Source organism: Oncorhynchus masou, chromosome 17 (assembly GCF_036934945.1).
Source record: "Oncorhynchus masou masou isolate Uvic2021 chromosome 17, UVic_Omas_1.1, whole genome shotgun sequence".
Lineage (NCBI taxonomy): Eukaryota > Metazoa > Chordata > Actinopteri > Salmoniformes > Salmonidae > Oncorhynchus > Oncorhynchus masou.
Genome location: NC_088228.1, coordinates 16,836,797 through 16,862,134, shown reverse-complemented (window position 1 = coordinate 16,862,134; position 25,338 = coordinate 16,836,797). Strand labels below are relative to the sequence as shown.

The 25,338-nt window shown below is 42.3% G+C and overlaps 3 protein-coding genes across 3 annotated transcripts in view; 1 reads left to right on the top strand and 2 right to left on the bottom strand.

Moving 5' to 3' along the window:
- Window positions 1-1,616: 1,616 nt before the first annotated feature.
- Window positions 1,617-9,123, bottom strand: LOC135558626 (integral membrane protein 2C-like). The gene is made up of 6 exons (XM_064992564.1): window positions 8,897-9,123; window positions 5,808-5,945; window positions 5,311-5,499; window positions 4,796-4,906; window positions 4,134-4,287; window positions 1,617-3,278 (listed from the first exon to the last, which is right to left on the bottom strand). Exons 1-6 carry the CDS (start codon window positions 8,987-8,989, stop codon window positions 3,187-3,189), a joined length of 777 nt encoding a protein of 258 aa, XP_064848636.1. The 5' UTR covers window positions 8,990-9,123; the 3' UTR covers window positions 1,617-3,186.
- A 4,389-nt stretch (window positions 9,124-13,512) lies between these two features.
- LOC135558168 (transcription cofactor HES-6-like) lies at window positions 13,513-15,767 on the top strand. Its single transcript, XM_064991905.1, has 4 exons — window positions 13,513-13,881; window positions 13,977-14,063; window positions 14,179-14,260; window positions 14,631-15,767. Exons 1-4 carry the CDS (start codon window positions 13,804-13,806, stop codon window positions 15,092-15,094), a joined length of 711 nt encoding a protein of 236 aa, XP_064847977.1. The 5' UTR covers window positions 13,513-13,803; the 3' UTR covers window positions 15,095-15,767.
- Window positions 15,768-18,360: 2,593 nt separating this feature from the next.
- The window catches only part of LOC135558622 (period circadian protein homolog 2-like), a 33,100-nt gene continuing 26,122 nt past the window's right edge, over window positions 18,361-25,338 (bottom strand). The window contains exons 18-21 of the mRNA XM_064992563.1: window positions 23,695-23,914; window positions 23,208-23,376; window positions 21,973-22,123; window positions 18,361-21,720 (exon numbers count right to left, since the gene is read on the bottom strand). Of these exons, the coding sequence (XP_064848635.1) occupies window positions 21,541-21,720; window positions 21,973-22,123; window positions 23,208-23,376; window positions 23,695-23,914 (720 nt within the window). The 3' untranslated portion in view covers window positions 18,361-21,540. The remainder of the gene's footprint in view (window positions 21,721-21,972; window positions 22,124-23,207; window positions 23,377-23,694; window positions 23,915-25,338) is intronic.

Below are 25,338 nucleotides of genomic sequence, written 5' to 3'. Positions count from 1 at the left end.
CAATGCAAACCTTTTGCAGGAGTTGCAATTGCAGCAGAACTTTCCGAATCCATAATTTCAGGGCATGAATGTCTACACCAAGTGTATTCAAATCCTACCCCTACAAGGTATGAAATACTGATGGTTTTCTGTTCTACCTGATAGTTAATTTCACCCACCTGGTGTCCCAGGTCTAAATCAGTCCCTGCCCAGCTAGCAATAAGTAATCGGCCCAGAAGCGGCCCTCTTCCGGAGGGGGTGAGGGTGCGGGGTGCGGAACTGATTGAATTGCCTGGAATCAATACGAATGACTGACCAGAATCGGCCCAAGTACATCGGGCCGTTTCCATCTACTGTAATTCAGACGACTTTGCCGGCATCGTACCAGAATCCCCCCAGAAGCAGCCTGATGCACATTTAAATAAATGGATACAAAATTACCCGATTTAGTCATTTTAAATATTACTATTATACATTTTATACATTCAAATTATACCCATCCACACATTTTTAAAACTATTTATTAATTTATTTTTTACCCCCTTTATATCATATCCAATAGTCTTGTCGTCGTTGCAACTCCTTACGGCCTTGGAAGAGGCGAAAGTCGAGAGCCGTGCATCCTATGAAAGACAACCCCACCAATCCGCACTGTTTCTTGACACAATGCACACTTAACCCAGATGCCAGCCGCACAAATGTGTCAGAGGAAACACCGTACACCTGGTGACCGTTTCAGAGTGCATGCACCTGGCCCGCCACAGGAGTCACTACAGCATGATGGGACAAGGACATCCCAGCCGGCCAAACCCTCCATAAACTTCCAAGTGTTTCCTTTCAAATGCTATCAAGAATATGCATAACCTTGCTTCACCGCCTGAGCTACAGGCAGTTGATTTGGGTATGTCATTTTAGGCGAAAATTGAAAAAAATTGTCCGATCTTTGAGTTTTTTAAGGCTGTAACACAACACAATGGTAACTTTCTGAAGGCACTGTATTATTATATAATATACTGTAGATTGTCATGAACGTGTTAACATGGTGCATGCTAAGTTGTTCTTACACATGCTGTATTTGTGTAAGCGTGTGATACGTCAAATGTCAGGAAATTACTTTGGTAGGATGTTGACATAAGAAGCACACTCATTTGTACTGTATCGCTTCCCTTGTGAAATTGACTTCTGTCATGTTTGGATGTTGTGGGGATTTTTTTTTATTTATTTTTTTACTTGTGTTGAGTGTGTGCAGTTTGTGTGGCAGGAGAGAGATGTCACTAATATCCCTGAAGTGTCCTAGATACATAATTCATGCACCAAATGTCTATTACAAGTTACATTACAGCTTCGGTCTATATACATGTTTATGTTTTAGAACGTTTTTTTTTATAAAGCTCTTGAATGTCTTCCTCTGAAGGGAGATGTAGTTGAAATGTAGCAATGTAATTTTCGATGATTATTGGTCATTGGTTTGACTTCTGTGCTTGAGTTAATGGTGTTTTGCGGAAATTGTATTTTTTTTTAAAGAGAAATATGAAACATTGTAGATTTTGGTACCCATGATATCCTTTGTATTCTAAGTTTATTTCTGTTTGTCTAAAACACACACACACACACACACAATGAAAAATCAAAGAAAGGATGTTTTACATGTTTATTTATTAGGTAGTAAGATAAGCTATTACAAGCTAAATGACTGTACAGCATGGCGAGTCAGAAGGGGACAGATCATGAAAGCCTATATCATACAGTAGGTCCCCTTTAAAATAGCAACAGAATTTCTCTATATCATACAGTAGATCGATTGTAAAAAAAAAAAGGTTAAGAGAGAGAGGCATGCAATAGAGAGATAGTCTGGATAGTGGGAATAGAGACCGGCTACAAGGACTCAACTGCAGACAAAGAGGCCAATCCCACTAATTAAGACAGGAGAAAGAGGGCGGCTGCATCTAATTCTCCACCCTTCTCCTGAAGTGTGCACTTGCACACTCCCCCTCAGAATCAGGACGTAGCCAGAAAGACACAACGAAAGAGTTCAACTCTAAAACCTATCCAAATGTACAGATGTAGGATTTTAATTTGAGCCAGTTTGCTACAGAAAGAAAATAATCCTGCAGCAACAGGAAATAGAAATTATGTAGATTATATGTTTTTGTAGGTGTTGATACATTTTCTGTAAGGGAAAATCAAGTCTGACATTTCAAACTTCAGAAGCCTTTTTTAAACCTCAAATACACAAGTTTTACATTTCAGGAATGTTCTTCTTGATCAAATTAAGAGGCTACATCTGTAGGTAATCTATATATGCCTAAGTTACACACTCAGGACTCAACATAGCGTTAGTGACTATAAATTTGGTTCCGTTGGCCCGTCCAAAGCACTGCTACTTTATACAGTCTAAAGCCATGTGAGACCCAGAGAGTCAACCAGTGGAAGATACCACAAGAGGGACAAACCATAAAGAAATTATCATTCAATCACAAAAGAAGCTCAGATAAAAATCTGTGCACATTTGAATATGAAATCAAAGAAAAATCCATATACAGTATATATTGCTTATAGGAACGATGCAGAATACATACACAAACAATTGATGATTTAAATTGCAGGCGGAAAAAAACATCTAAAATATATGAGGTATGTTTCGGTATTTCTGGACATCCAAAACAAGACATCATCATGGGTTCATTTGGTTGAACCAAGAGACAAATAGAAACATGTGTGTGTGCACAACACACGCAGCATTGTAACGCCCAATTCTCCTCACTGTCACACACTGCACAGGGTTAGAAGTACTATACAGAAAGGACTAACACAATCTGAATCGATTGAAGTAAAAACCTAAGACAACTCATCTGATTATGCTGGCGTCGACTTCAAATCGATACAAATAAAAAACATCAGTGCAACAACATGACATGAAATCCCAAACAAAAAAGCTACATATTCATCGCATTACCGACATTATCGAAATATACAGATCATTGGAATACAAAAAACAAACAAATAATAGAAACAACACCAGAGCAGTAAACAGCAATTCAACTTGGGACAAAAAAGGAATAAAAAAACAACATTCAAATAAAAAAACTATTGGACAAACACATGCTTTTTAAAGTGCAATATAAAGCCTAAGGGATGCGCGAGGTATGGTTTCAGAGTGGGCTTGGTGGTGTAGGGTGTCCATCTTGCCATCTTCTTTCTCAGTATTTAGAACCTGTCGCAGATCACGGTCTCAACGACAAAGGTGTTCTCAAAGTGACGGATGCTGTGGCAGTTCCTCGCCTCACGCTTGTTGATGCCTGGAGGAGGGAGAGAAGAATGGAAGAGAGGTAAGCCTACAAACAGTTTTATGTGTCATGTTCAATGATGTTATACTTATGATATATGATCCATAGGGTTTGGGATATCTGTGGTGCTATTGCTTTGCTGGGTTACAGAGGTAACTCCCCATATGTCAACATAGTAGGTACCTAATAACCATTATATAAACAGTTGAGGGGGATCCCACTGCCTACCTCACTGTTACCATGACTACCAGTACCAGCCTCATCTTGGATCAATGTAGTTGCTCGTCAGCCCATATATGTGCTCAGAGGAAGCATGTTACATCAATGCTCTGGTTTTACAACTCGCCAATCACAGAGGCTCATGGAGCACATCACTACTACGCATCACTTCCTCCCCCACGCACGCTGTCTGATCATTGGACCTGCGTGGTGTGTTGGAAAAATGACTCACATGCACACACACACGATGGTTCTGACATGGTGATCAAGAAGGATCTGTGCATGGAGGTCACTTAGAACTCATACAGTGGGAGGCAAGCGCCTGGCAGAGCCCACACACTCTCACTCTCTCTCTCTCTGAGCCAGCACAGGAAGCACCGATATGGATCTGGCCATCTCCGTTTCCTCTGTGATGAGGGGTGTCACCAGACAGTCAGCCAGCCCATGGATTCAGACAGACACAGTGACTACAGTGAAACACATGACCCTTTGTTATCCTCTCCTCTGTGCAGGACAGGAAGAGCCTAACTGATGACCTAGTACTTACATGCATCTCATATTGACAAGGACATCTGTGTGTGAAAGTTTATGTGGATGTGTGAGACAGAAGGAAAAATTATGTGTTGTTGGTGTGTGTGTTGTACTTACGTCGACGTGCGTCGCGTCGGCGTTTGAGGCGGTAGGTGTCTTTGCCGTAGCAGAGCCGGTGGATGAAGGGCCCCAGCGGTCTCATGTTCCTCACCCTCCCCGTCACCACCATCTCCTCCTGGATAATGTAGGTCTGGGGCAGATAAGTCCCCTTCTATTGGAGAGGGAGAGAAACACAAACACACGTTAGTACAGGGATCATCAACTAGATTCAGCCACTAAACTGATTTTTATTGAGCGGATGTTCGGGGGGCCCGGAACATAATTACATATAATATGTAGACTGAAAATTGACCACAAGAATCCCAAACAGATTTAATGTTTGACTAAAACAATCATTTCAAACCTTGCTTACATTTGTATACGATCATGTCATATCTCTCTATTATGCATGGGACTACTTAGGAACAGACTACTTAAATTAAAATCACTTGGAGCCGATTTCATGTTCATTTTTTACTGTATACCAAGTTCGGCCCGCGTGCCGCCAGTTGGAAACCCTCCGTTAGTACAATGACCTTCACAGGACAGACGGTACACATGGCTACAATGTCCTTTTGTATAATAAATATGCATGGGCAGACTGTCCCTCTGATGGACAGCCACACACACAAACAGTTTTCCTCTGACAGACCTAACCCAGATATAACACAATAGCGTACCTTGACGTTAACCAGCAGCTCCCAGAGGTTCCTTGGTGGCATGACCAGGGTGGTGTTGAGCTCAATCACGTAACACTTGTCCAGGGCAATGTCATGGTACACAGTCAGACCCTGGAATTAGAAATGACAACAAAACATGAATCATATTTTTTTAATATATATATATATAAAAAAACAACTTTTGTTCATTTAGTAATTATTTTCTTAACTCTATTTTCTTAAAACTGCATCGTTGGTTAAGGGCTTGTAAGTATGCATTTCACAGTAAGGTCTACATGCGTTGTATTCGGCGCATGTGACAAATACAATTAAATTTTTATTTTCACTCCAGTATGCTAACAAACAGAAAAGATCACGTAAACGTTCATTGCCTTATCGACCACTGACCCTAATAGACATGTCCTCCAGAATCCTATTCTCATATGTATACCAATGGGTGAGCATTTGGACACAAAATGGCCACCTTGTGTCACACTACACAATGAGTGTGTGGGACAGGCATAGGGATGACTCACCCTCTGGAAGTCATGGATGATGTCTGCGGGGTCGCTCCCTCCGAAGTGGGGCACGGGCACGCTGATCTGCTCGTAGTTGTCATCCAGGTAGATGCCCACGTTCTCCTCCAGCTCCTGTCTGCCATGCAGGGGGGCGTACACAGAGTCCTCATACAGAACCCTGCAGTGGAACAGGCTGTCCTCAGGAATCTAGAACACACAGAGGGAGAACAGAGCAGAACAGGGTTAGTATAGTCATGGGGATATCTATCTGTGGTATATCTATAGCATGCATCATTTCTTCAATCAGAACCAATATGTCTGTATGATTGAACATGTGAGGTATGATGTAATAGTAGCTACTACTGGCAGTTGTGCAGTAGTATAGTGTAGTATAAAGTAGTATAGTTGTAAGGTAGTATGCAAAAATAGTATAATATCTGACCTGTGGTATAAAATAGGAGGTACTAGTGGTAGTTGTATAGTGGAGTGCAGAGTGGTGCAGTATAGTAGTATACCTGTTGTATGAAGTAGTACCGGTAGACATATATGGAGGCCAGCACCAGTCCTGACATGAAGACCACCAGGCCAAAGGTGAGACAACACAGCCCGTTCAGATGAGACTGCTTTGGCCTCAGGGGAAGAACCAGCTCCTCCTGGAGAAAGAAACAATACACAGGTCAGACTGACAGGCCAATGTCAGATACAATTATTCAACTTAAGAGTTAATTAATCAAATAGCCAACCAGACTATTTACATTGCCCCCCCCCCCCCCTTGTTTTTACACTGCCGCCACTTGTTGTTTATTATCTATGCTTAGTCACTTTACCGCTACCTACATGTACAAATGACCTCAACTAACCTGTACCCCCGCACATTTACTCGGTACTGGTACCCTCTGTATATTACCTCTTTTTTGTTATGCAATTTTATTGTGTTACTTTTTCTTTTCTTTTTTACTTTAGTTTATTTAGTAAATATTTTTTTAACTCTATTTCTTGAACTGAATTGTTGGTTAAGGGCTTGTAAGTAAGCATTTCACAATAAGGTCTACTACACCTGTTGTCGTCAGCGCCTGTGACAAATAAAATTTGATTCATCAGCAAGATGCTCCCACTATGAAAGAGCAGTTTCCGTTTCACTCAATGTTGGTGGTAATAGATAAGCAGATAGTCACATTGATCAGAGCAGATATAAATCTGTTTCATAATATAGGCTGAAGGCTAGAGATGCTGAAGATGCCTTGTCATCCCAACTGCCCACCCCCAGTCTCTCAGCCCTACCGTCAATCTGTTTGCTATTAGCGACACACTACTCGCCACCTAGAAACGGTACCCACACACAGTTGCTAGGGACTATGGAGGATCAAAAGGGATGAGGCAGATTGCGTTGTGCATGCCTAGTGATGGCGAGGGAGGCTGTCACGGTTGTCTGGGAGTTCTATTCTTAGGATTCAACTTCCACATGCCCTACTTGTAGCTGTGACAGCGTTACATCACACACACCTCCAGTGGGAGGGAGTGATCACAGTGATTGCGTGGAAGTGGAATCTCAAGCCAGATTTGGTATTAATAATCCTTATACACACACATACAGATTTGGTATCCACACGTCTCCTTTACGAGCATCCCCAGTCTCCCACCTCCCTACATGACGTCAAAATCATAACCATGTCATTAATTTGAGGTACACGATCTCACACCTTCAGATTGGGACTTGCCAAACAGATGTATACTGAACAAAAATATATAAATGCAACAATTTCAAAGATTTGACTGAGTTAAAGTTCATATAAATAAAATCAGTCAAATTAAATAAATGCATTAGGGCCTAATCTATGAATTTCCCATGACGAGGCAGGGGTGCAGCCATGGGTGGGCCAGAATGAGTTTTACATACAGAAATATTAGCCCCTTCCCCTGTTGTGTGACAGAACTGCACATTTTAAAGTGGCCTTTTATTGTCCCCAGTACAAAGTGCACCTTTGTAATGATCATGATGTTTTATCAGCTTCTTGATATGCCACACCTGTCAGGTGGATGGATTGTCTTGGCAAAGCAGAAATGCTAACAAACAGGGATATTAAAAAAAAAAATGTGTGCACAACATTTTAGAGAAATAAACTTATTGTGCATATGGAAACTAAAAGGGATTTTTTTTCAGCTCATGAAACATGAAACATGAGACCAACACCTTACACGTTGCGTTTATATTTCTGTTCAGTGTAGTTCTATGTCAGATCTAGATTCGATCTTACTTGAGCTAACTAATCCGACTAGCGAAATACAGCCTAATTTCTAGAGCCTATAAACTCACATCCATTTGGGGGTCATAAGCAAGTCAATGTTGACCATTTCTGAATCTGATGGAGGAGGGTAGAGTTATCTAGCTCCTACAGTTAGATTGACAGTTCAACTGCAAAGCTGTAAATGCATGTATTCTGTCACTTGCAGAAATACAATTCAATGTTCAGCATAAGTTTCAGATTTGCTATGAATTGTATTAGCCTGCCTGACAATATCCCATCTAGGTGCACTCTAGTGACAGACAGACCTACAACTGTGATGTCAGTGCTAACATATTGAGCAGCTTCATAGACACAACAGTGTGGGAGGCTTTCTATGCAAATGCAGTATGGCCACCCTTTTAGCAGCTCCCTGACAGCTGTAACCAAATGCATATTTCTTATGACTCTCTCAACAAGTGTCACTTCCTTTCCTCATCTCCTTTATCCGATTTCAAAGAAGAGAACAGATAAACGCCAACCAAAGTATGACTCCTCTTCTAGCATATTGCACCTGGGAAGTATTTTTAGATCAGTGCAGACTGCATAGATGAGGGCAATGACACAAGGAAAGGAAATCCCACTACAATATTGAAATACATGCACCTTATTTCTAAAAACAGCGCAACTGCCCCTTACGCGCTACCTGATGGATTTGCTGGGAAAAACACCTCGGTGACGTAACCATAACGCAGCGATAACGTCCCCATTTGTTTGCACAATTTACAGACTGTCGAGAAGATTCAACTTCCCAATATCAACCTATAAAACGTGTTGTCTTGGAAGTTGTAAATTAACATAGTAATTGCTCGAGTAGCATGGTCTAGGATAGCCAGCCTACGAGTCGTGGTTACGTCTGCTGCACACCGAGTTATCTGCAGTGTCCCCAGCTAGCCTCACAAGGTGACGTAATGTCAACATCCTCGGGCTTCGCTGGCCAGCTTGTATCGATTTTAAAAAGGTTAGGCTACTTTGTATGCGTGTTTCCAGCACTTTCACAGCAGCAGTGTATAATTTCTAATAACAGTAGTAGTAACACATGATACTGTAACAGTAGCCTAAATGATATCCTGGTAGCCTACTATATGCAAATGAGTCTACAACTGATGTTATGGGCTCTTTTGGACTTTAATATATTTTGCAATTTACATCAACGCAATCATTAGGCTACATGAACAAATAGTGAACGATTGAACTATAACGCAAATAATAAAACATAGCCCTGATATAATCTAATTATTGCATTGGTCAGCAAAACATCCCTATTTTACCCCAACGCTGTCAATACATCATGGAACAAAGAAAAGAGACGCTGAACTCACGTGTTCATAGGGCATGAGAATCTCGGCTTTGTCTCCATCGAGCTCCTTCTCTGGTTTCTGCGCCGTGATCGGCTGGAAAGTTATCTTCACCATCTTTGTATGTTTTATCTTTTTCACTACACTGACTTCCTCATTCGACACTGGTAGATTATATAGTTGCACTGTTCTCTCGCCCCCGTCGTATCAGGCTCCTCTCTGACCTCAGATGAGCGTAGCTGTGACGAACAATTCTGTGTAGGACTGGGAAAAAAATCCGACCCCAATCGCTTTTCAAAGTAAGAGTCGACATCCATATGGCTTGATCAACATGTTGCTTTTATTAACCTGTTGTCGATGTTATTATGTTTTATAATAATTTGATTGATGTTTGTATCGATATTTCTGGACTAAAAACAATTTTGCACCTGAATTCACTGCATGAATTCGATTCAGAAATAGGGGTTTATTTGCGAGATTCGTTCAGGGACTTTTATTTTGAAGTTTTGCACCAGATATGGGTATAACTTCCTTATCTTATTTTTATCGTTTTTTCTCTGCTGATTTTCCTCAATAGGCTCTGATATTCCGGAAGTCTATAATGATACTCATATACAGGAGTGATACTCAAATTATCTCTTTAATGACGGGAAATTGGATATGTGAGAGTATGTGAATGTAACCACACATTTATAAACAGGGTTTCCCACCAGGGGTACTAGGACCCTTGGGGGTACTCTGCCCATCCACAGGGGTACTTGAGAAGACTCTTGAGACCATAGGCTTACTGGTAAAATACACATGAGGGGGTACTTTAGGGGATCTCCGGGCAGAGCAAAATTCAGTTGGTATAGTAATTGATACACTGACCTAAACTATATAAGGTGTGATGTCACACTGTGGAAAAAGTTGTGGTAACACTTTATTTGGTTTAAGGGCTGTTTTATTCTTATAAAGGCCATATCATATGTGCATTTTCCAACTGAGCAGTAATGAACTATTCATATGAGATAATACAACCTCTCTAGCAGTGTATGCAATGTCTGTATGTCTGTCAGATCTGTAGAGAGGAATAGATCACAAATGGAGAGAAAGCAATATTATCTAAAATTAATTGTACACTTCTCAATAAACAGAAGCATGGATGGAGCCCATGTGCCCAAGGATGAACAGATAGACTACAATGTAGATAAGACATTCCTTTAGCCTATTCAAGACTGAAATAGGACTGGAATGAAATGTGGCACATTTTCCAATTCAAACTTGGCCTAAATGACTACAGATCTGTAGCACTCACGTCCTCTGTACCCATGAAGGGCTTTGAAAGGTTGGTAATGGCTCACATCAACACCATTATCCCAGAAACCCTACACCCACTACAATTTGCATACCGCCCCAACTGATCCACAGATGATGCAACCTCTATTGCACTCCACAATGCCCTTTCCCATCTGGACAAAAGGCCTTCCTGAAGACAAACAATAATGTTAACTTTCACTGCTATGCGGATGACACACAGCTGTACATTTCAATGAAACATGGTGAAGCCCCAAAATTGCCCTCGCTAGAAGCCTGTGTTTTCAGACAAGGAAGTGGATGGCTGCAAACCTTTTACTTTTAAACTTGGACAAAACAGATGCTTGTTCTAGGTCCCAAGAAACAAAGAGATCTTCTGTTGAATCTGACAATTAATCTTAATGGTTGTACAGTCGTCTCAAATAAAACTGTGAAGGACCTCGGCGTTACTCTGGACCCTGATCTCTCTTTTGACGAACATATCAAGACTGTTTCAAGGACAGCTTTTTTCCCATCTATGTAAGATTGCAAAAATCAGAAACTTTCTGTCCAAAAATTATGCAGAAAAATGAATCCATGCTTTTGTTACTTCTAGTTTAGACTACTGCAATGCTCGACTTTCCGGCTACCCGGATAAAGCATTATATACACTTCAGTTAGTGCTAAACACGGCTGATAGAATCCTGACTAGAACCAAAAAATGTGATCATATTACTCCAGTGCTAGCCTCTCTACACTGGCTTCCAGTCAAGGCAAGGGATGATTCCAAGGTTTAACCTACAAAGCATTACATGGGCTTGCTCCTACCTATCTCTCTGATCTGGTCCTGCCGTACATACCTACACGTACGCTACAGTCACAAGACGCAGGCCTCCTAATTGTCCCTAGAATTTCTAAGCAAAGAGCTGGAGCCAGTGCTTTCTCCTATAGAGCTCAATTTTATGGAATGGTCTGCCTACCCATGTAAGAGACGCAAACTCGGTCTCAACCTTTAAGTCTTTACTGAAGACTCATCTCTTCAGGGGGTCATATGATTGAGTGTAATCTGGCCCAGGAGTGTGAAGGTGAACGGAAAGGCTCTGGAGCAACGAACCGCCCTTGCTGTCTCTGCCTGGCCGGTTCCCCTCTTTCCACTGGGATTCTCTGGCTCTAACCCTATTACAGGGGCTGAGTCATTGGCTTACTACTGCTGCTCTTTCATGCCGTCCCTAGGAGGGGTATGTCACTTGAGTGGGTTGAGTCACTGATGTGATCTTCCTGTCTGGGTTGGCGCCCCCACTTGGATTGTGCCGTGGGGGAGATCTTTGTGGGCTATACTCGGCCTTGTCTCAGGATGGTAAGTTGGTGGTTGAAGATATCCCTCTAGTGGTGTGGGCTGTGCTTTGGCAAAGTGGGTGGGGTTATATCCTTCCTGTTTGGCCCTGTCCGGGGGTATCATCGGATGGGGCCACAGTGTCTCCTGACCCCCCCTGTCTCAGCCTCCAGTATTTATGCTGCAGTAGTTTAGGTGTCTGGGGGCTAGGGTCAGTTTGTTATATCTGGAGTACTTCTCCTGTCTTATCCGGTGTCCTGTGTGAATTTAAGTATGCTCTCTCTAATTCTCTCTTTCTTTCTCTCTCTCGGAGGACCTGAGCTCTAGGACCATACCTGGCATGATGACGTCTTGCTGTCCCCAGTCCACCTGGCTGTGCTGCTGCTCCAGTTTCAACTGTTCTGCCTGCGGCTATGGAATCCTGACCTGTTCACCAGACGTGCTACCTGTCCCAGGCCTGCTGTTTTCAACCTTCTAGGGACAGCAGGAGTGGTAGAGATACTTTTAATGATCGGCTATGAAAAGCCAACTGACATTTACTCCTGAGATGCTGACTTGCTGCACCCTCGACAAATACTGTGATTATTATTATTTGACCATGCTGGTCATTTAGGAACATTTGAACATCTTGGCCATGTTCTTTTATAATCTCCACAGCCAGAAGAGGACTGGCCACCCCTCATAGCCTGGTTCCTCTCTAGGTTTCTTCCTCGGTTTTGACCTTTCTTGGGAGTTTTTCCTAGCCAACGTGCTTCAACACCTGCATTGCTTGCAGTTTGGGGTTTTAGGCTGGGTTTCTGTACAGCACTTTGAGATATCAGCTGATGTACGAAGGGCTATATAAATATATTTGATTTGATTTGATGGCAAGCGGTACCGGAGTGCCAAGTCTTGGACAAAAAGGCTTCTCAACAGTTTTTACCCCCAAGCCATAAGACTCCTGAACAGGTAATCAAATGGCTACCCGGACTATTTGCATTGTGTTTGCCCCCCCAACCCCGCTTTTTACGCTGCTGCTACTCTCTGTTTGTCATATATGTATAGTCATGTACATACTACCTCAATTGGGCAGACCAACCAGTGCTCCCGCACATTGGCTAACCGGGCTCTCTGCATTGTGTCCCGCCACCCCCCACCCCCTCTTTTACGCTACTGCTACTCTCTGTTCATCATATATGCATAGTCACTTTAACCATATATAAATGTACATACTACCTCAATCAGCATGACTAACCGGTGTCTGTATGTAGCCTCGCTACTTTTATAGCGTCTCTTCTGTATATAGCCTCTCTACTGTATATAGCCTGTCTTTTTACTGTTGTTTTATTTCTTTACCTACCTATTGTTCACCTAATACCTTTTTTGCACTATTGGTTAGAGCCAGTAAGTAAGCATTTCACTGTAAGGTCTACACCTGTTGTATTCGGCGCACGTGACAAATAAACTTTGATTTGATTTAATGTCCCATTCTGTTAATTGTGTTGGATTGGGTTAGAATTGGCCTAAACTTTGGACAGCCTATGCAATGGCCCATAATTAAACTTGAAATACACGTAAAGGTGACTAATGACATACCATGAGAATTGTCTGTGACTGTTGCAAGAGGCTAATGGCATTTGGCAATTGGTTGTGACAAGGCTCAGTGCTTGTTTGAGTTGTAAGGTATGGTGAGTAGGCCTACGATATAAAACATTTATAGGGCACATTCAAAATGATCCTTTAGGTATTTTTTTTTCTTAGCGTTTTATATTTGCTAATTCAATAAATATTGGTTTTATGTGTTAAGTAAAGTTATAGGCCTATAATGCTGTTTTTAAAGTTGACGATAAAATACTGTCTCTTTGCTATTTCTAATCATCATTTCATTCCATCTCTTTCAAAACATATTGGTCTCAGGAGCACTACTAGAATGATGGGTTATGAAAGAATAAACTATTTCGGGCCGGGACACAAGCCAAAGAATAGCCCTCTTACGGCCAAGTCCTCTCTCTCTCTCTCTCTCTGCCCACAACTGCCATAGCGCTCAGAGGACAAAATGCTGGACCAGCGATTGGCTGATTCGCATTGCGCTCAACAATCTTCTGCTCGCGTAGTCAGCCCCTCTATTCACATGTAAATTGGGTGAGGCGTTATAAATACCTACTACTGGCACTATCGTTGCGCTTGAGGCTGCATAACAAATCAAGTGCCCGTCTGCACAAGTACAGTTTGGCTTTGTTTGCAACAGGGACCAGAGGCCATCTGTCCCATTCACGGTGTGTAACGGTCGTGTGGATTTATCAACCCTCCGTTTTTGGCAGTGTCTGGGTTAAACTTCTCCAACATGGCCCCCACTCCCAATAATAAAAACGGACTGAGAAGAGACGAGGGTGAATACTATGGCATTAAAGTGGACAGAAAGGTAGGCCAAAGTGTCGCTGATTGTTGTGTATTGAGTGTTATTTAGTGTAACTTAATATAATTTATTCATGTGCGGTCAATGTTTGTTTTTTTCAGACCAGAAAACCGTTGGTTGAGAAAAAGAGACGGGCTCGCATCAATGAAAGTTTGCAAGAACTCCGAGTTCTGCTCGCAGACACAGATGTACGTTTTTGCACATTTTATGTCACGTTATCTGACATTCTCCCTCTCTTCGTGTAGCCTATTGTCGTTACATTGTAAACCAGTTATTTACATTTGATCAATCTGACATTCACAGTTACAATTAAAGATGGAGAACGCCGAAGTGCTGGAGATGACTGTGAAACGAGTGGAGAGTATCATTCAAAGCCGAGCACAAGGTAAGATGGGCCCATAGGCTAGGTTTATGCACGCCATGGTATTATGCACGTGGACATTTCATACAACTAGTGGAAAGTAGTGTGTAGGCCTACATATGTAGGATCTTAATTTAAGACAGTTTGCTACAGCAGGAACATAATCCAGCGGCAACAGGAAATGTGAATTATGTGGATTATAATTAATGGACATTTTTGTAGAGGTTGATTCAAGTCTGAAATTTCAAAGCGTTAATAACAAACTTCAGAATCTGTTTTAAACCTCAAATACACAGCATGTGTTACATGTCATGCATTGCAGTAATGTTCTCCTGCAACAGGGTGATAAAATTAAGATTCTTATAAATGTACCTTTCTGTCTGTGCTTTGTCAGAGGTGGACACTGTGAACCGGGAGGCACGCGAAAGGTTTGCTGCGGGCTACATCCAGTGCATGCATGAGGTGCACACCTTCGTGTCCAACTGCCCTGGAATTGATGTGACCATTGCGGCAGAGCTCTTGAACCACCTCCTCGAATGTATGCCCCTAAACGACGAGGACAAATTCCAGGTGATGATCCAAGATATCATGACAGACTGCTCCACTAACAGTAACAGCACTTGGCCCAGTTCTGAGGGCATATACGCAGCACTGGTCTCCCCTGGGGGAAAGAGCATCTCCAGCGGCTGCTCCTCAGCCCTCTCCCCGGCGCCCTCCACTACCTCCAGCGATGACCTGTGCTCGGATCTGGAGGAGACTGACTCTGAGCAGAACCACATCTCTGTGGACGCTGAGAACCAGAATGTTCTGAACATGCCCACAGCGGCTTATTCCGAGTCCATGTGGAGACCCTGGTAGAGCCCCAAATGAGGCCTACAACTGTCCTGTACTAGAGGAATAGCCTATAATAGTTCTTGTATATTGGGTTTTATTCTGTAATGCTGAAGATCAAATTCCTTGGAATGTTGTTAGGGTGTTGGATGAGAGATTTTGTAGGACAAGCATGTGAAGTGGGACACTGTAACTTCACTTGGCAATGCAAAGTGTTGCAAATAGGCTAGAGGTGGCATCATTTTAAAAAGCTCTTTTTTGTATTTGAACCATTCTAATAATGCGCTTGAACAACTAATAAGTATTCAAGCTATTTAATGAATTAATTGTATGTAATAGTTCAACTTTGAATAATTCCACATTGTTATAGATCTGAGATGTCTTTTTGCCAGATATAGGTGGTTTATTTACCTTCAGTGAAGGGAGGGTACAGTAGGTCTGAATGCAGATGTAAATATGTAATTGTTAATAGTATGGCTGTATAGAAAATAACCTGTCCCATTAAACCACACATAGTAATATGTAAATTATTTTATATGTTTAGGTTGAGGAAAATAAATGTTGTAACATTAGTCTGTAACATTGTAATAACACCGTTTTTTAAGTGTTTGTGCCTGATTATGTCATGTCCATATCTCATTTCAGACATAAATTGTCAAACACTGACTTAGTTAATTTTATTAAAAGCATTTTCTCTTCATATTGGACTCAGTTTATCCTATTTATTCGAAACAAAAATATAAACGCAACATGCAACAATGGCAGAGATTTTCGGAGTTACAGTTCAGTTACAGTTCATTTAATGAAATCAGTCAATCAGTGGTGCAGCCATGGGTGGGCCTTGGAGGGCATAGGCCCACCCACTGGGGAGCCCGGCCCAGCCAATTGGAATGAGTTTTTCCCCACAAAAGGGCTCCCTCAAAACTTGAGACATCTGGCATTTTGTTGTGTGACAAAACTTCGTATTTTAAGGTGGCCTTTTATTGTCCCCAGCACAAGGTGCACTTGTGTAATGATCATGTTTTTAAAATCAGCTTCTATATACCACACCTGTCAGATGGATGGATTATCTTGGCAAAGGAGAAATGCTCACTAACAGGAATGTAAACACATTTCTGCACAACATTTTAGAGAAATAAGATTTTGTTCTTATAGAAACTTTAAGGGATTTTTTATTTCAGCTCATAAAATATGGGACCAACACTTGACATGTTGCGTTTATATTTTTGTTCAGACTATCGATCCATTCAAGGAAGTCTACTGCATAGCACACTTCTAAAACAGGGAGCAGAAATGGCAAAAATTATTGCCTGCTAAACTCAAACAGTCATTCCACAGTAATCACATTTCAGCTTTACACTGGTAGCATTGTTTTTAAGATCTGAATCATACATGAACATTTGTATGCCATTTGTGTGTGAAGGTAGGCTTGGAAGTTTTAATTTAGTCCTATTTTAGCACAGCTGGGCCAGTGGGCCATTATGAGGTGAGAATGTCTGCCTTGGGGCTTCTCTACAATGCAGTGTGAGATCTGACAGCTGGTTCATTTGATGGCTGGGCCTTCATTGATATTCTGACCGCTTTGATTCTTTGAAATATGCCAAGGAGATGTCAATATCATGAGATGTTAGTTCACCTCGAGGTTGTGTGGGGTAATATAAGACACGTAAAGTGAGCCACCCCACTCCCTATTTATTTCTGGTTCATATCCAGACAATGAACTAAGCAGACCAGACACAGAGAGCCACCCTGAAGAAGACCAGAACTGTGACCTTTTTCCCCCAACTAACCGAGACTCCAAGTAAGACATCTTTATTTATCCACCATCTTTGATAATATGACCTCAGATAATATGACCTCCCGTTCAGTCAAAATTAGAAAGCACTAGCACATGTGTTGTAATCTTTGAAGAAGTACACTGTTTGAGCATGAAAGATCTCAACAGACCCCCAACAGCCCACCACAGATACCTACGCTGAATATGTAAGCGCTTCTCCTCGGGTTCAGTGGACGACCTAGTGGCACCTTGGAAGTTTCTCTGATGTCCCTAAGTGTCACTTCTGACACCTCCATATACTAGCAACGTCTCAACTCCCACCAACATAAACATGTTAAGACCCTGTTATTCCTCTCTTAGTTTTCCAAACCACAGACGATAAACAATATGTTTTTCTAAAGACTATTTCGTTATTCCAATGATAATTGTTCTTCTCATTGTATAATCGAATACATATTCATGCATGATGTGAAAAAAAGTTTAAAGATAAGTTATAATTATCTTTTGCAAGAGTACCCTAGCTAGCGTTTAAATAACACACATCAACAATCCAACACCTTCTCTATAACATATAGCCTAGCCAAGGTGACTATAATGAATTGTATATTAATTCTTTACCTGAAATCCACATTATTAGGAGACATTCACAGACTGTTTGTTGTCAGTTTATGATGTAGCCGACTCCAGATTAGCGGAACCCCAGAGGTGACCATCACCGCAGGTGGGAAACTGTCCAGATTCACACCTGATCATCAAATTGGGAGAGGTGCGAACGGCGAGGCATGTGAATGACCGTGGCCGCTTTGATCCAAGCTACTAAAAGTCGTGCAAAAATCTTTCCAACTCTCCCACTGTCTGTCTGCCTTCCTGTCCAGTTTCCACTGATAACATCTAGCCATGGGCTTTTGGTCGCGAGCATTAGGATTTTATTTGACCCTCTCCACTTACATTTTTAGGCAAATCGGAATGAAATGTTCTATACTGCAGGAAAAGGTGGAATAACTAACATGCGGTGGTTAATAGTCCTATTTTGGCTGATAGGCCTATTTTGAAATGCCACACTGCCATTCAATTCGAACAGTTAGTGAAGTGAGTTTATGGCCAATCATTTCACCAACGGTCCATTTTCTGTAACCGCTCAAGTCATTCAGGTCCTCCCAAATTAAGAACGTGCCATTAATGGTCCATTACACCATCTACCGAAATTAACCTAATTAATTAAGAACTGAAATCACTTAAGAGTTGCAATGAATTGATCTCGGGAAAAACATGAAAATGGCTCTTTGGTCTAAAGCTTTAGGAGCTGTTGACATCAGAAGGAGAACTTGCTGGGATATCCTTCAATATTGATCGTATTTTCACTGAAAGTATTTCCACAATGGCCTTATCATGAATACACACAAACACGAAAAAGGTATCCTAACATATGGGATGAAATAAATGTATGTTACCAACTTGATTTTATTACATTTATGTCAGATTATTGTTTTCACAAAGAGTAGGCTAGAAGCGTAAATATATTTCAATGTTAAAATGTTTGACTTTTATTTCAAAACATTAACACATTAACACAGCCAATGTGTTTACACTTTTTAAAGTGACTATCCAACAACACAATAAATACAGAAATACAGAGACATACAAGACGCACTGTAAAGAAATCATTAGGAAAAATGCAGGTAGACAATGTGTGTTTCCAGTGCTTAAAATAAAAAAATATTTTAAAAAAATTAGACAAAGGAGGAGTCCTGACAAATGCTTAGACCCAATAACTATCCCAGCCATATTACAATGCAGAAAGTGTTGCTACTACCGTGTGTTCTTAAACACTGTTTCAAGGCCAGCAAGCCTGATAGCTTATAACAGGATGCTTTGTGTTTGGGAAAGCTGATCCGAGAACAGTGTTATAGGACACTCTTTCCTCAAAGCTTGGTCAAACCATCAATCACAGGCTAGAAAGAAAATGTTGAACAAAAAGCACCTTCTCTATAAGCCTCCCCTACCAACTGTACTCTTTAGTCAGCCAATACACTGTACTATGAACCCTGTCAATTAAACATTTCAAAAACAAACACATTATCAAATCAAATCAAATTGTATTGGTCACATACACATGGTTAGCAGATGTTAATGCGAGTGTGGCAAAATGCTTGTGCTACTGGTTCCGACAGTGCAGTAATATCTAACAAGTGATCTAACAATCCCCAACAACTACCTAATACACACATCTAAAGGAGTGAATGAGAATATGTACATATAAATATTTGGATGAGCGATGGCCGAGCGACATAAGAAAGGTGCAATAGATGGTATAACATACAGAATATACATGTGATATGAGTAATGTAAGATATGTAAACATTATTTAAGTGGCATTGTTTAAAGTGACTAGTGATCCATTTGTTAAAGTGGCCAGTGATTGGGTCTCAATGTAGGCAGCAGCCTCTGAGTTAGTGATGGCTGTTTAGCCGTCTGATGGCCTTGAGATAGAAGCTGTTCTTCATTCTCTCGGTCCCAGCTTTGATGCACCTGTACTGACCCTGCCTTCTGGATGGTAGCGGTGTGAACAGGGAGTGGCTTGGGTGGTTGTTGTCTTTGATGATCTTTTTTGCCTTCCTGTGACACCGGGTGTTGTAGGTGTCAAGGAGGGCAGGTAGTTTGCCCCCGGTGATGCGTTGTGCAGACCACACCACCCTCTGGAGAGCCTTGCGGTTGAGGAAGGAGCAGTTGCCGTACCAGGCTGTGATACAGCCCGACAGGATGCTCTCGATTGTGGATCTGTAAAAATTAGTCAGGGTTTTGGGTGACAAGCGAAATTTCTTCAGCCTCCTGAGTTTGAAGAGGTTGAAGAGGCACTGTTGCACCTTTTTCACCACACTGTCTGTATGGGTGGAGCATTTCAGTTTGTCGTTGATGTGTACACCGATGAACTTAAAACTTTCCACCTTCTCCACTGCTGTCCATTCGATGTGGATAGGGAGGTGCACACTCTGCTGTTTCCTGAAGTCCATGATCATCTCCTTTGTTTTAGTTGACGTTGAGTGAGAGGTTGTTTTCCTGACACCACTCTCCGAGTGCCCTCACCTCCTCCCTGTAGGCTGTCTAGTTGTTGTTGGTAATCAAGCCCACTACTGTTGTGTCGTCTGCAAACTTGATGATTGTGGTGGAGGTGTGCATGGCCACGCAATAGTGGGTGAACAGGGAGTACAGGAGGGGGCTGAGCACGCACCCTTTTGGGGCCCCAGTGTTGAGGGTCAGTGAGGTGGAGATGTTGTTTCCTACCTTCACCACCTGGGGGCATCCCATCAGAAAGTCCAAGACCCAATTGCACAGGCCGGGATTGAGACCCAGGACCTCCAGCTTAATGATGAGCTTGGAGGGTACTATGGTGTTGAATGCTGAGCTGTAGTCAATGATCAGCATTCTTACATAGGTATTCCTCTTGTCCAGATGGGATAGGGCAGCGTGCAGTGTGATGGCGATTGCGTCATCTGTGGACCTGTTGGGGCGGTATGCAAACCGAAGTGGGTCTAGCGTGGCCAGTGAGGTGGAGGTGATCCTTGACTAGTCTTTCAAAGCACTTCATGATGACAGAAGTGAGTGCTACGGGGCGGTAGTCATTTAGTTCAGTTATCTTTGCCTTCTTGGGTACAGGAACAATGGTGGCCAACTTGAAGCATGTGGGGACAACAGACTGAGATAGGGAGTGATTGAATATGTCAGTAAACACACCGTAAACACATGTATATTGGTCCTAGTTCTCTTATGCTGGTTTCTTCCTATATTTATATTGTGAGACTCAGAACATAGAAACACATATACTGTACATATGCTTTCCTAACAGATATTATTCTCTGGTATAACCATTGGGGGTAAAAAAACATTTCACCAACCATTTACAGATGCTTCAAATTATATATATTTTTTCTCATATTGAGAGACAGTTGAAAAACAGCAAGTCCACTACATATTCTTGGCTACCATCAACACAAAAACAAGACTATAAGTCTTAAACTTCAGTGAAAGCATTACTTTTAATCAGTGAAACAACACAGGAAAAGAGATGGATGGAATTGAAAGAACAGTGTTTTGCACACACTGGAACTCACCCATTTGACATTTTAGTAATTTAGCAGACGCTCGTATCCAGAGTGACTTACAAAAGGAATTAGGGTTAAGTGCCTTGCTCAAAGGCACCTCGATAGATTTTTCGCCGGCTCGCTGATACAAACCAGCGACCTTCGGTTACTGGCCGAGTGCTAGGCTAGCTGCCCACCGCTAGGCTACCTGTCCACCGCTAGGCTAGCTGCCCACCGCTAGGCTACCTGTCCACCGCTAGGCTAGCTGCCCACCGCTAGGCTACCCGTCCACCACTAGGTTACCTGCCTAACCTCAATCACATCTTCTTTTTCTCTCTCTCACACATTCACACACAGAAAATGAATTGACCAGGTGGGCCGTTGGTCTCTCAGGCTGTAGCAGAGTTTCCATACGGTTTAGCTGGTTGTAGAAAAGGTGTGTACCACCAGCAGGACACATGCAGTACTAGATAGTCCAATATGGTAATTCCCTGGTCAGGGACAGCTGTTGGTCTGAGGGTGGGACCCGGTCAATAATTGATGTCGCTTGAGAACGAGTCTTGGGAGGAAGTGCTGATGTCACAATCAACAGCGGTGGATTCAGGGTGTGGATGTGGCTATGAGGATCCAAGGCCAGAAGAGGGACAAGGGCAGGTGTCTGTGTTTAAGGGCTCCTCGCCGGGCTTCCTGGAGGGGCTGACCTCGCCTGTCTCAGTCCCTGTGTCTCCTATGTCTAGGTCAGGCTGCTCCTCAGACATCGATGCCTCTGGAGCATCCTCCTCAAAGCACACACAGGCCTAAACAAAACAACAACACACACATACATTTATGTGAGTTAATGTTAGATTTGCTTTTGACAAACGTGAATGACTGCCCATAGTATAAGAGAGAGAGAGTAAGAGAGAGTGAAAGAAGGAGGGAGAAAAAGAAAGGAAGAGAGAGTGATTGTGAAAAAGAGAGAGGGAGGAAAGAGAGAGGAAGAAAAAGAGAGAGTGTTAAAAGAGAAAGCAATAGAGCGAGAGAGCCGTAAAGAGAAAGAGAGAGCTCACCTTGACGTCCATGACCTTGGGCAGCCTTCCACTCCTCATCCAGGGGTAGACCTCTACCAGTTCCCTCTGCTGCTCCCCAGTGAAGCATGGCTGACTCTTCTGCATCCCACGCAGCCTCTCTCTGTCCTCTCTGAGCAACCTCTCGATGCCCCTGAGTAGGCCAAGGGACATACACACTCAGTATTCTGAACCATGGGACCTATGTCACCAGGGAAAAGATACTCAAACAGTAAGAATACTATTGGACATACAGGTAATTGGGTATTGTGCATTAGGGTGTCAGGAAAGGTAGGTCTGGTTAGTGGTTGAAAAATGTGTATTTGGTATGAGGGAGTCATGGGTATCAGATGACAATTTGATATAATTGATCTTCATGGTTAACTAGATTGGGTGTCTGGTACCTGGAGAGTAGTCAAACTAGCATTTAAGATACCACACATTTCCTCTCATTCCACCTTGTCTAACAACTGTGGGACTTTGTGTGAAAGCCCCATCTGGTGGACATAAGTCAGAACTGTAATTTGACTTTAATATTAGCAAAGCTTTTAACACAAATGGTCAATTCTAATTCAGCATGCCAGGTGAATATGGGAAGGGAGTGGGAAACAACAAGGGTGTACAGTGCAATGTACTAGGAAAGTATTTCCCAAAGGTCTAAAGTGCTGTGTCCCATCTAAACATTTTCTTATGGCCTACCAAAAAATATCCAACAAATATTTAGAACCCCAGCATTCACAGCCACTCATCATGCCCTGGGTAGAAGTTGCCTGTAGTCACAGATCTAGGATCAGTTTATCCTCCCCCATCCCAAATCCCAAACTGACCCCAGATCTGCATCCACAGACAACTTTCTCTTACTCCAGGGCACATTGCGAGCTGCATCTCTCCTGTCTCCTCCAACTCACCGCGAGGTCATAAGATGTTTTATTATTATTAATTTAACCTTTTTTTAAGTAGGCAAGTCAGTTAAGAACAAATTCTTATTTACAATGACGGCCTACCCCGGGCAAACCCTAACCCGGACAACGCTGGGCCAATTGTGCGCTGCCCTATGTGACTCCCAATCATTGCTGGTTGTGATACGGCCTGGAATCAAACCAGGGTCTGTAGTGATGCCTCTACTACTGAGATGCAGTGCCTCAGACCGCTGCACCACTCGGGAACCCTGATAGGTCAACATGACCTTGTTGTCGGTGTTGGGGGTGACCAAACACGGTGGGTCCCGCAGTACATACTTGTCGTGTTGGCCCTGCTCCATCTCCATTGGCCGCACCTCCATGACACTACTGCTTCTCCCACTATCGCAGCCGGTGGAGTGCCCTTTGACCTTCCGGCTGCTGTTCCGGGAGGAATCCACGCTGCCAGAGTAGTTTCTGATCTTTTTGCTGGTGTGGCTGCTGCATACTTGGGGGGGAGAATAACAAAACAGAGTTAGGATATTTTACTTTTGAATCACCAGAGTTCTAGTCTCAAGTGCTTTATACATGAGGCAACAAATGGTTGAATGTAATGTCTTGCTGCCATGTCCTTCTGTCATATGTTTGTTATGGTCCCTGCCAGTCTTGTTCAGAAAATATGCTTAATAATAGGTTTTACAGTTTTAGATGGGAAAAACCCCTCAATACGGTTACAGGAGTTAAGTTTGGTACAGTGGAAGTGACTGGGATAGGAACAAATGTCTTACAAACGTACAAAAGGTCTAGGGGAGGTGTGTGTACAGACCTGTGCCATTGCCAGATACACCACGAGTTGACGTTCCACTAGCTGACTTCCTACATTCCGAAGTCCTGCTATTATTAGACCTTCCACTGTTAGACGTTCTAGATGAGGTTCCACAGTCATTAGACCTTGAACCCATGGACCCTGAGGTGGCTGAGTGAGAGTCTGAATGGAGGAGGGTGTCAAGCATGTCGCTAGTATTACCGTCGCCTGGCGAATTCACCTGCAAGACAGAGGTCAAAGGAAAGGTCAACAAACAGAAGGTCCACTCAAGTCGTATTGGTCTCTTTTTTCTCTAATCAGTCCCATCCTTTCTGTCTTGCTACTCCGCTCCTTTAATTCCATATCATGATCTGAGAGGCACCTCAACCACATTGTCCTGAAATATTAATCCAGCAGAGACCCGTTTTAAAGTAACTACGGTAAGTTTTCTTTTGTGCATTTTAACAATGGAGGAACTGGAAGTTTAGTGAAGCCACACCAATCCATCCATACTTCTCCTGACACGTTGGCAAAATTTGATTTACCTTTATGCCAAAAGTCATCTTTTTTCAAATGAATTTTTACGATATAGCCGATTGTGACTTTGCAGCTGGCCCATCTAGCGGAAATTTCTCAGCTCTGCCTCAAGGGCAACATTCATAACAATAAACATCAACCTGCAGAGCAGACAGAGCTGGGATTTAAAGGGATACTTCAGGATTTTGGCAATGAGGCCCTTTATCTATTTCCCCAGAGTCAGATGAATACCATTTTAATTCATTATTGACCATTTTGATTAAAAGGATACTTCAGGATTTTGGCAATGAGGCCCTTTATCCACTTCCCCAGAGTCAGATGAATACCATTTTTCTTTTTCTGTGTCCAGTATGAAGGAAGGTAGAGGTAGTTTCGCAAGCCCATGTTAACATAGACTTCCAGTCATTGTGCTAACGCTAGTTAACATTGGCTAACACTACTTCTAACTTCCTTCATACTGGACATAGAGACATAAAAATGGTATCCATGAGTTCGTCTGACTCTGTCGAAGCAGATAACGGGCCTCAATGCCAAAAAATACTGAAGTATCCCTTGAACACCCTTGGCATGTTTCCACTGTTTTGACCAATTTTGATGGCAAAATATGTTTAAAAACTATAGTTTGTGCCCTTAAAGTCGTACTCCAGCCTCCTTTTCAGACCAAAAGAATTGGTGAAACTATAACATCATATCACAGTAAAAGCATTCTTAAAATATTGAGGAAAATGTCAAATGAATCTATAGCCTTTGTGCCGGACCGCCACTTGGCTGAAGACAATATAGGATTGACTTAATACCTTCCGGATTAAGCAGCCTTTTATACATCCTAACCCTAGCCTAACACCTCCAGGCTAAAAACAACACGTTCGTAGTGTTGCTGCCATTCTGGGGAATCTCAACTTTACTGCATTACATGACATTATAACCTCACACCCACTCTGTTATTTTTTATTACAATGTTTCTATTTCACCTTTATTTAACCAGGTAGGCCATTTGAGGACAAGTTCTCATTTACAACTGCGACCTGGCCAAGATAAAGGGAAGTAGTGCGACACAAACAACAACACAGAGTTGCACATGGAATAAACAAGCGTACAGTCAACACAATAGAAAAAGTCTATATACAG

Coding starts and splice junctions, on each gene's coding strand:
- LOC135558626 (XM_064992564.1), bottom strand. CDS start 8,989: ATGGTGAAGATAACTTTCCAGCCGATCACGGCGCAGAAACCAGAGAAG. Junction 4,907..5,310: donor TCATCCATGACTTCCAGAGG/GTGAGTCATCCC, acceptor TTCTAATTCCAG/GGTCTGACTGTGTACCATGA. Junction 4,288..4,795: donor AGCTGCTGGTTAACGTCAAG/GTACGCTATTGT, acceptor CCTCTCCAATAG/AAGGGGACTTATCTGCCCCA.
- LOC135558168 (XM_064991905.1), top strand. CDS start 13,804: ATGGCCCCCACTCCCAATAATAAAAACGGACTGAGAAGAGACGAGGGT. Junction 13,882..13,976: donor GCATTAAAGTGGACAGAAAG/GTAGGCCAAAGT, acceptor TGTTTTTTTCAG/ACCAGAAAACCGTTGGTTGA. Junction 14,064..14,178: donor TTCTGCTCGCAGACACAGAT/GTACGTTTTTGC, acceptor TGACATTCACAG/TTACAATTAAAGATGGAGAA.